This window comes from Tenrec ecaudatus, chromosome 17 (assembly GCF_050624435.1).
Source record: "Tenrec ecaudatus isolate mTenEca1 chromosome 17, mTenEca1.hap1, whole genome shotgun sequence".
Classification (NCBI taxonomy): Eukaryota; Metazoa; Chordata; class Mammalia; order Afrosoricida; family Tenrecidae; genus Tenrec; species Tenrec ecaudatus.
Genome location: NC_134546.1, coordinates 55,104,085 through 55,114,545, shown reverse-complemented (window position 1 = coordinate 55,114,545; position 10,461 = coordinate 55,104,085). Strand labels below are relative to the sequence as shown.

At 56.1% G+C, this 10,461-nt stretch overlaps 1 protein-coding gene across 2 annotated transcripts; it reads right to left on the bottom strand.

Annotated features, from left to right (window-relative positions):
* Window positions 1-213: 213 nt before the first annotated feature.
* FAM219B (family with sequence similarity 219 member B) lies at window positions 214-4,854 on the bottom strand. Of its 2 annotated transcripts, none has more exons than XM_075535248.1 (5): window positions 4,627-4,854; window positions 4,438-4,525; window positions 3,766-3,843; window positions 3,352-3,400; window positions 214-2,166 (listed from the first exon to the last, which is right to left on the bottom strand). In XM_075535248.1, exons 1-5 carry the CDS (start codon window positions 4,841-4,843, stop codon window positions 1,999-2,001), a joined length of 600 nt encoding a protein of 199 aa, XP_075391363.1. In that variant the 5' UTR covers window positions 4,844-4,854; the 3' UTR covers window positions 214-1,998. The 2 variants fall into 2 exon arrangements, with proteins under 2 accessions (XP_075391363.1, XP_075391364.1); XM_075535249.1 differs by having other exon boundaries at window positions 214-2,163.
* Window positions 4,855-10,461: the final 5,607 nt, after the last annotated feature.

Here is a 10,461-nt window from a genome sequence, read left to right as displayed (position 1 = left end):
CAGGTGACAGCCGGGAAAGGGTCTATCACCAGGGCCCATCTAGAGAGAAAAGTGATGTGCAATGTCTACCTGCCTGTGAAGCAGGCCCGCCGGGTGTCCGTTAGGATCTCTGCGGCCGGCCGGCGTGAGAGCCGGGCTTTCCCCCGCAGTGGCTGCAGCCGGGCGACAGGCTGCGTGCAGAAGCAACAATGACCACTGCGACAGCTACACCAGGCTCTTGCCGCATGATGGCGTTTATTCTCATCAACTCACAGAGCTCAGGGTGAGCCAGGCTGCCGTGGGATCCTATGTAAACGTTAACTGCCGCCTCCTCCGTCAAGTCAGCTCAGGTGCCCCCCTTCTCCCCGGGGGGCTCCCCTGTGGGACACCCAGCACCCTGAATTAAGGCAGTTTGGCTCTGGGCACCTTGGTGCCTTTTTGGTTGGTATTTGGACCTGTGACAGTTGGCCCCAAAGAACGAACCATTCCACCTGGCTGGCTGTAGTCAGCTTCCGGGTCCTGCAGCTTAGCCCACACAGGAAATGCCTCCCACATGGGGTCAGCAGGCTCTGCGACACCCTCGCCAGGGACCGCTCCAGCCCAACACCTGCGTTATTACAGCCACGGTGCCCAGAGGGCCTTGGTCTGGGGGTCTTGCTCTCCCTTCACCCACAGCAGCTGAGCCCTAGGTAGCTTTCCCCACCCCCACCCCAGGAGACGTGGCTTCCACACTTGTTCCTCTCTAGCTCAGTCTTCCATGAGCTCTGTCCTCAGGTGCACCTCTCCACCTCTGCCTGGAGATGGTCCCTGAGCAAGGGCCAGGTGGTCAGGATGGAGGTGTGCTCCACAGCTTCAGAGGCTGAGCATGGGGCCCTAGTCCAGAACGGAATAAGCGCCTAGCTGCCTTCCCGACTCCTGGGCTGACCTGTCTCTGGCCCCTCCCTGGTGCAGTGGAGTGGTCAGGTAGTCATGTAGGTCAGCCCCCCCTGGGTACCTACAGCCCCTCCACCTCCCCCAATTTGAGCAAAGAACAAAGATAGGGGCCAGGCAAGCACTGATAGGGTCACCCCTCTGGGGACAGTGGTCTGGCAAGGACAAGGCCCCATTTATCTGGCTTAGTCAGTTTTCCAATTAGATCCCGTGCACCAGAATAAGAAGCCCATGCCTCATAGCCACCGCAGGACATAAAGCACCCTTTTGCAGGGGCCCACTTAGATGGCCATACCTCTTGGCCTGAAAACCCTCAATCCTGGGTGAGGCAAAGGGGAAGCCACCGGAAAGCAAATCCTCAAGGCCCAGCACTCAGGGAAGCCTGAGAGGCTCTGCTGCCCTGGAAAGTAGCCCCCTGCTGGCTAAGGGGTCAGGAGGGTTGAAGACAAGATGGCCCTGTGCTGGGGGGAGCTGCCTTAGTCCCCCCTCCTCATCCTCTGAGCCTCAGTCTTGGCCAAAGCAACACAACTGTACCAGCATGCTCCCTGCAGCTCCCTCTCCTGGTGACCACAAAAACCGCAGGCGCGTGGCCGGCCCTCTTCCTTCGCTAGAGGACACAATTTGGGCCGGGGGTTCCTGATCTGGTCCCTAGTAATCAAATCCCTTTCCCAAACTCCCTGCTGTCAGCCCCCGGGGGCCACTGTCCAGCCAGCCTAGGCACAAAGGCTGCTTTGGTTCTCGCTGTTGCTGGCCCCGAGTCTAAGGATGGATAAATACCGGTCACGATGTCTGCGGGTGTTTTCTTAGCCACTCTGTCACCCACAAGAACCCAAAGTCCTCCGTCTTCTGTTATTCAAGGGGCTTCTCCATGTTGTTCGAGCAGACGAGGGAAACAGCAGACTCCACTGTGGACCAGGTGGGGCCCCTGGCCCGAGCAGCACCAGACAAGGGCTCTGTGGGTCGCTGACCTGTCTGGGGGAGTCTCTGTGCCCCAGTGAGTGTGGGGCTGGCGGGGTAGTGTCCCCACCACAAACTTGGAATCATGAAGGGCCTCCAGGCCTCTGCAGGCCCCCGGCGTTGGGGTTTCAGCTACTGCAGGGTGCAGGAGGATGCGTCTCCCAGACAGCACCAGCAGCAGGAGCAAGCCGAGGAGGCCATGGGCTTGGGGGGAATCAGGTCCAAGTCCTCATCATCTGGGATCTCATCCAGATGGTACCCATCCCGGAGCAGCTGCCGGCTCACTTCCTGGTTCACCTGCTGGAAGAGCAGAAGGGGGCAGGGCACCAGGGCTTGGGGGTCTATGTGCCACCCCATCCCGACCCCCGCTGCCACCCCAGGCCTGCCTGGCCCATGGGAGGGAGGGCCACCTTTTCCCTACTGCCTGGGCTGCACGGTGGCTGACCCGCTTCTGTCGCTAAACCCTGAGGCTTCTGACTCAAAGATCAGATTCCAGATCATAGGAAAGTCAATGCCCTGACCTTCCCTTCCCCTCTGGGAATCCAGGCTGGTTCTTATCTGGGGATAACAATGGCACAGGGTGAGGGGCAGTTTCCACATGCTATCCTTCAGTGTCAGCAGGGCTGGGGAACTTGTCAGCCTGGCTCTGCCAGTTTCCCTTGGGCACCAAGAAGGTATGAAGGCTGGGAACCGTGTGAGGCTGCCTCCTGTTCTCAGCTACGCTTTCTTTCCTTGGTTTTCACACAATTTACACACTTGGCCCTGTTCCCTTTGGCAGAAACTCCAGAGGGCAGCAGAGGGTTAGACCAGGGAAGAAGACGTGGTAGAGAGCCCTGTCCCCAGCACTCCACATCTGCCAATGGCCACCAGGCCAGCCCAGGAGTTGCTGGGGCTGCATTCCCACAGATGGAACAAGCTGCCGGGCCAGGAAGGAAGCAAGCTTGGCTGGAGGGTGGGTGGGAGAGGGGCAGGAATGCTGACCTCAGAAAGAAGCCAATCAGAAGAAGGGAGACTAGGTTGGCTGTTAACAGTGGAGAAGGGGCCTAGGAACAGTGGAACCAGGCCCAGAAGGGATTTCAAATCCATGGAATTTTCTAAAAGTAATTCCTGGGGGGGGGGGGGGGAGTGTGTGTGGGGTGAGGACGGGCAGGAGGTTGCTTTATGAGAGGAGAAAACCTCTGCTGGTGGTTTTAAACTGTTCCCCTTGAGGTTACAGCCCAATGTGTACCCCTATAGCACCAGGGCATCTGAGCGGGCAGAGATTAAGAAACGTGGCTGGGCTGTCTCAAGGAGATTGCTTTAAAAACTTGTGAAGTCCCTTCCAGTTTGTGGTCTATGGTCACGTGGGCTTTCCCCAGCCTTCCTAAGAGACCTGTACCCCTGCTGGGGGAAGAGGGCAGTGTGGGAGGTGGGAGAACAGGCTGGCATACAGCATGGACAGGCAGCGTCAGTCTGGCCCTGCCCAGAAAGGTGCTCTGGACTCACCTCGGCGGAGGAATACCCGGAGGAGTAGCGGGACTCGAGCTCCCCATCGCTAGGAGAAGAGGAAATAGATCAGGGAGGCCTGGGGGGAACAGCTCTAAGGGTGGAGCATGCCCAGGGGCCTGGGGGGCAGGTGGAGCAAGAGCAAAGAGCTCCTCTCTCAGCTCAGGCAGGGGCGGGAGTCCCTCTCCCCAGCAATGCACAGGAGGCGACTCCCTCAAGCATGGGTGCACCACACCCAAGAGTCACCCGTAGACTCTACCCAAGCCACCCAGGAAGGGCTCGTAGTCAAAAGAGGGCAGGCCTGGGACATACATCAAGAGCCAAGGCGGAGACCAGGAACCAGCACAGGCACCAAGCAGCCTGGTGTCGGAGTTCCTCTAGCCTCCCGAGGGGCATTTCGCACGGAGCACTGACCTGTCGGAGTCCAGGGACACCAGGTTTTCGTCTGGACTCTGGCTAAGAGCCGTGTAGCCCTTGTTAAATTTCACTGAGCTGCGTGGAAGGTCAGGAAAGACAAGCAGAGAGGAGAAAGCACAGGCATGTCACGGGGATTGTCAGGGAACAGAGCTGCCCACACTGCTCCGACTTGCCTCCTGCCGCCTGCCGCCTGCAGCTCCTCCCTCGCCCGGGGAAAGCACACCCCCCTTTGCAGGAGCACTGGCGGGGCCCTGAAGTCCTGCCGTCAGGCATTTATAAAAGGCAGAGAGAAAGAGCAAGTCCTTAGTCTGAGGTCCAGCTCTCATCTGTCGGTTAGAGGCAGCGGCACTGGATAACGTCCTACCCGGCTCTGCGGAACCTGCTGTGCCCTGGAAACACACAACGGGCTATTTATTCCCACGGGGCAGCGGTGACGAGGCCCCGCCAGACGCGCCCTTGGACGGTGCTGGGATGGATGCGCTGACCTCGAGGCCCCTTATTCCAGAGCCCGGCCCGAATATTCGCATACTGAAGGCCAGGGAGCGCCCCTTGTCATCTTAAAGCGAGACCCTCGCTGTCCTTAAACGAGGGCATCTCTCTGGGCCCCCCACCCGAGGACCCAGGCCGCCTCCGCGCTGCGGGGCGCAGAGGGGCGGCGTCTGCGGAGACCTTTTCCCAGGAGCGTCGGCGCAGTTCGGCGAGGCGCCCAGCATGCCTTTCCTCCGCAGAATGGCCTTGGCCAGGTCCCGGTGCTTCTCTGGAATCGAAGGGGCCGGTCAGAGGGCTCCCGCCCGCTCCGCCGAGCGCCCGCCCCGGGCCGCCGCAGCCCGCCCGGCCTCCCCACCGGGCCGCACTCACGCAGCTTGGCCTGGATGGAGGGCGCGCGCGTCACCGTGTACGGGCCCCGCTTCTCGACGGCCGCGGGCGTCCGCTCGCCCTGCCGGGCCGGCCCAACGCCGCCGCTTCTACCAGAAGGCGGCCCCGCAGCGCCGGCCGCGCGGTCTGGGGTGCGGCCGGGCCGGGGTCTCTGAGCCGATGCTCGCACAGCGCGCGCCGCAGGCTCCGCGGTCGCCATGGCCCGGCCCCGCCCCCGACGCGCGGCCCCACCCCGACGCGCGGCCACGCCCCTGACCGCGCGGTCACGCCCCCGGAGCGAGGCCACGCCCTACAGCGCAGGCGCCCTCGCACTGCGGGAAGCCGACGCCCCCTTAGCGAGATGGCTGTGCGCAGGCGCGACGCGGCTCTTTCCGGCCCCGCCCCCCGCTCCAGCGGGGCGAGCCTTCCTTCTCCGCGGTGTGCACTAGTGGTCAGCGCCTGTTCCCGGCTGGACTGACCCCGTGAGCCGGCATCCGAGTGTGGCCCCGGGAGTGCTCCGTCTCTGGTTGAAACGCAAACACGGGTCTTTACGGAAAGCCGGCGAGACCTGGGGCGCTGGGCTGCGAACCCCGAGGTCAGCCGTTGGAAACGGACGTGGGGACGGACACCCAAGAAACGTCGGTCGCAGTAACCCCACCGGGTCGCTGTGAGGCAGCGTGGACTCGAGGCCGTGGTGGTGGAAGGGACGCCAACTGGTCTTAAACGCCAGCTCGCTTTTGCTGTCCGCGCCAATGCTGAGTGTCCACAGCTGGACCCGCGCGGGGGACCCCGACTCGAGCGGAAAGTGGCCGGACGAGGACGGGGCTGTGGTCAGCAGGCCGCAGAGGTCAAGGGCCTCGAGGGAGGCCCAGGTCCTCCCGTGGAGCGCCAGCGCCCATTCTCCCCACACCGCACGTGGCGCCTGAGGTCTCTGGGCGAGGCCTGAACCCCCCAAGGCCAGTTTGCACATCTTAGAATGGGACCCGTGCCACCACCCTTCGGTGACAAGGGACGAAAAAGGGCCTGGAAAGCAGGGTGAAAAGGACGCGGAGTCTGTGTGTGGCAGGCCTGGGAGCTGTGGCAGGCTCTTGACTTGTTTGACCCCCATGGGATGTGCTCGGGGCGCCTGGAAAACCGCCCTGCATCCTTGCGAGAACCGCCAAATCTCAGGAGGCCGCCACAGGGCCGGTCAGCAGCCCTAAGCCACACAGAGCCTGTGCTGGGACGATGTCTTTAGTAGAATAGAATTTAGGGCTCCCAGGGCCACCCACACCTGGGAGTGGAATGTCTTTTTTTTAATCATTTTATTGGGGGCTCATTACAACTCTTAACACCATCCATTCCTCCATTGTGTCAAGCACATTGCACATTCGTTGCCCTCATCATTCTCAAAACATTTGCTCTCCGCTTAAGCCCTGGGTATCAGCTCCTCATTCCTCCCCCCCTCTGCTCCCCCCTCCCAGAATGATGTCTTTTAAGCAAGATAAATCATTTTTTTGCTTTTACATACCATATAGTTGAATAGTACAATCATATGAAGGGTTAACCAACTGTCACCACAATCAATTTCAGAACGTTTTCCTTCTTGTTAGTTGTTAGTTCCCCATTTCCCGCCAACTAGCGCGAGATAAAGACTTCGGTTGGAGCCTGTGAAACACCAGGAACATAAAGGAACCCTTCCGTGTGGGGCCGACCTCACCAATGGCTGTCTTTGACCTCTAGAAATACTGACTCAGGTGGCTCTGTTAGGTAGCTAGAGACAGCGACGGGCCATCCCTCCCATGCCTGTACAGGCCCCCTAGATTGACCACCTAGGAAGACATCACCCCCACCCCAAACTGAGCATGCTCCAAGTCAGACCCCAAGCCAGGTTGGGTGGTACACCTGGGCAGCCCAAACTAGGCCCAGGTGGGCTTAATTCACCCAATGGGGTCAACCAATCAATACCTTCAACAGCGCCCTACCCGGGTCCACAGCCTCTCTCCTCACCATCTGACCCCACTCACACTCAGAGGGGACTCACCCTTCTCTCTCTGACCCTGCTCCTGTGTGCCGGGCGCTCTCCAGCCTCCGTTCTCCACGTGTGGGTACGCTGTTTGACAAGGTTGCTCGTGACCACCTGTGAGCCCAGCGCGCTTCTCTTTTTGAGACTATGAAGCCTGAAACCTCCCGTCCTTCATAAAAACTCACTTGGATTACAAAACAGACTGCGGCGTGAATTCTTTCTTGTAGGAAGCCAAGAACCGAGGTCTTCTTACCCCCTCCAGAAACCTCACCGATCAACTTCCTATTTACAACTCATAACCTCCCAGGAAAGAGGGCAGTTATTCCTGACACCCAACGATGTTATTTAGGCTTGGTGTATTCACTAGCAAACTCATGAAGGCCTCCCCTAGGACCCAAGAAAACGTGCTCAAAACCCACCTGTCAGCCCAAAATGGCCAGAACTTGAAACAATAGTTTGAAAAGTTTGCTCTCCCCCTCCCAAACCAGATTATTATTATTTAGATCTTTCTCTATCAATGACTGTTAACCTCGGTATCTTATCCAGCTCTTTAGCCATGAAATGGGGACTTCCCTAAGGGGTGCAACAGGTTAAGACACTCAGTTGGTGGCCCAAAGAGCCACGGTCAGCAGTTCCAAACCATCTCCCACTTCTTGGGAGAAAGATGCTTTCTACTCCCATACTTAGTCTTGGGAACTCGAAGGGAAGTTCTACCCTGTCCTCTAGGGACACTGTGTCAGAATACCTGGATTGGAATGAGTTTGGCTTGGGTTGGTTGCTAGCCCAAAGTTTGGAAGTTTGAGTCCGCCCAGGGTATCCCCGGAAGCAAGGCCTGGTGATCTACTTCCGAGTAAGCAGCAGTTTACTCTTCACACACATAGCTCTAGATCTCCATGAGGTGGCCACGGATTTTGACTTGAATGCAATTATTGTGAGGTTAAATTATAAAGTGCTTCGAATGGTGCCTGGCATATGCTACGTGTTGAAGACATGGTAACCAATTTACTACATTTTCACACAAGTGCTGCTATTCAGAAAACGAACGTTAGCCGGGTTATAGATTATCTTGCAGGGAGAGGGAGCATGGCAATGTAATGACATGCATTATTTGTGTAAAATAGGGTGTTATAAACCTCACAGAGGTCAAAGAATGTAGTTACCACTCTCTCAGTTGACACTGACTACCCAAGGGCACACTAACTAATCATTTTGAATTCCGATTTTAACCCAAAGTCATGATCACAGTACTATCACGTGAATGAATGTCCTACCTGCTCCACCGACCCTTTGATTTTTAACTGAAATCATCTTTGTGTCCAGCAGGCATCTCAGATGTTAGGTGGTCCAAACTTTTTGTTCCAGAAGAAATTTTTTTTTAACAATTTATTGGGGCTCATACAATTCTTATCACAGTTCATACATATACATACATCAATTGTACAAAGCACATCTGTACAGTCTTTGCCCTAATCATTTTTTTCTCTTTTCTTTTTTTACATTTTATTAGGGACTCCAGAAGAAATTTTGATCACCCTCCTGTCCTGGGGAGTTCTTTGCCATGTATTAGGTTCACTAGGTGTGGTAGTTACATAATCTGGTGTCAATTTGAGAGTATTATAAACGAAGGGGTGGAGCCTGGCCCGTCAATGAAGATGTAACCAATGAGGCCTCTGTGTGGGCATGGCCTTCTCCTGAGAATTCTGGGAATTCCTGTTATTTCCTCCTTGGAGGCGGGAGACACTGCTCTCTGCTCACTCCCTGAGAGATGCTCTACTGAAAAGACACGCAACGCTACGCCCTGGGAGCTGGAGAAGCCACGTGGACCCTGTTGAACCCGACCTCCAGAGCTGGAGAAGCCACGTTGAGACCCCTGCCAACACTGAGATGCTTGCAACGCCACTGGATCCACAAGACCTCCAACCCACTGGCCTTGATTCTCCTGCATTCCGCATCATTGCATGTATCTCATGAGTCTGAAGAGGACTTTATAGATTGGTATCAGCCATATGGGTTAATACTGGACTTATGGACTTGATTTGGGATGCTTTCTCAATATTCAATTATAAAGCTCTTTCTTAGATACATACGAGTGTCAATGAATTCGTTTCTCTAGTCTACCCAGACTAACACACTAGGAAACTGTGAGAAGCAAATGACATCTCTGCCCCAAATAAGAAAACATTGCTGCAAGGGGACGAAGCTCTAGAGCAAGCATCACAGCGCACAGGGCACACCACCCTCTTCCTCACTCCTGGTGCGCAGCCCCAGCCTCCCCTGTAAAGGTTTTATTCGTCTCTAAGTGACAGGTCCTGTGGACTAGGCAAAACACCTCCCATGCCTGAGTCCCAGTCTTTTCTTCTTTCTCAGTGATGGAGTTGTCAGTCTGGGGGCGGGGCAAGGGGGGATGATAGGGCAAAGACTGTCACCCTAGCTTTAGGGTCCTCTTACCCAGTGAATAGTCACATCCTTGGCTTCCGTTCTTGGGAGTCCCAATCCCCTAACCTTCCTTGGTCCTGGTTCCCATCCTCAGTTGAGAATTCTAGTTTGTCCACATCAGGAAGCAGGTGGGCTTGGGAGGCGCAGTAAATTGCTCTTCTACCACTCTCCTCCGACCTGTCCATTTCAGAGGGCCTCGTCTCACCAGCTTGGTTTCAGCCCCAGGACACCCCATTTCTCCCCTACTGGCAGAGCACAGATCATTGAGGCAGCAGACCTTTGGGGCCCCCATGTAGTCCATGTTGCTTCCCTCTTAGGGGAGAGGTATTTCCCAGCCTGCACATGCTTCTGGGGCACTGGCAAGCTCACCTCACATGTGAGAAACCGAGGTTCACAGGGGCTAAAACTCACTTGCCCAAAGACACAACGTTGCAACATTGAGTCTGTGTCGGCCTCAAAAGCCTGTCCTGATTTAAACCACTGTCTCGTGTATCTTAAATGGCATTCTTCGGGTTTCCAGAGTGTGCAGGGTTAATTCCAGAGACAAGAGGCTGGGGGAAAGCCAGGCAGAGGGAAAGGCATGGCTGCAGTGGTGGAGAGCCAGGCCATGCACAGAGCTGCTTGTCTGTGGTTCAACCCCACTTCCTCCGTCCCATCAATGAAAACAAAACGAGGCGGCAGCCTGACAATGCTTCTGTGAACACACAGGTACACACCTTGTGTTGCTAAGGGAGCGAAACTACAGTGGCAAGTAGTCAAGCTTAGGAAAGGATGGCCAGGTCTCTAAGCTGCTTTCCCAAGCACAACCACAATTAGACACAGGCTTACTCATCTCTCATGTTCACTGTAACCTGACAGGTAGGCGGATGACGTCCACAGCGATGGCGCCAGTGGGTAAGTGGGATGCGAACACCATTTCCCACCTCCGGGCAGCCTTTCATCCCCTGGTGGGTGGATCCAATATAAAGATAGAACTGGCATTATGCACCTTTTAAGGAGACAGAGGTAAGTCCAACAGCATCTCCTCAAAACCATAGCAACCTTTATTAAGCAAAAACACTGATATGGGAGCTATTGTTCCTCAACCTGTCTGCATCTCGGTGTCTGTACTTGTATTTCCATGTCATTAACGCTTCCTCCAATCTACAATCTTCTATTGACGCCCCTCAAACAACAGAGCTGGGATCTTTCAAAGGAGTCAAATCATGTCCCCCTTTGTAAAAACAAACAAGAATCATGTTCTCCTTAGGCAAGCAACAAGTCTGAAGGGGCAGGATCAAGGCCAGAGGGCGGATGGAAGGGCTGCCCAATGAAATTCTCAGAGGAAAGCCCTTGTAGTCAGCAGGCCAGTGTCTACCCCACAGCATCCCCAGCGCTCCTAATGCTTTGGCTTGCCC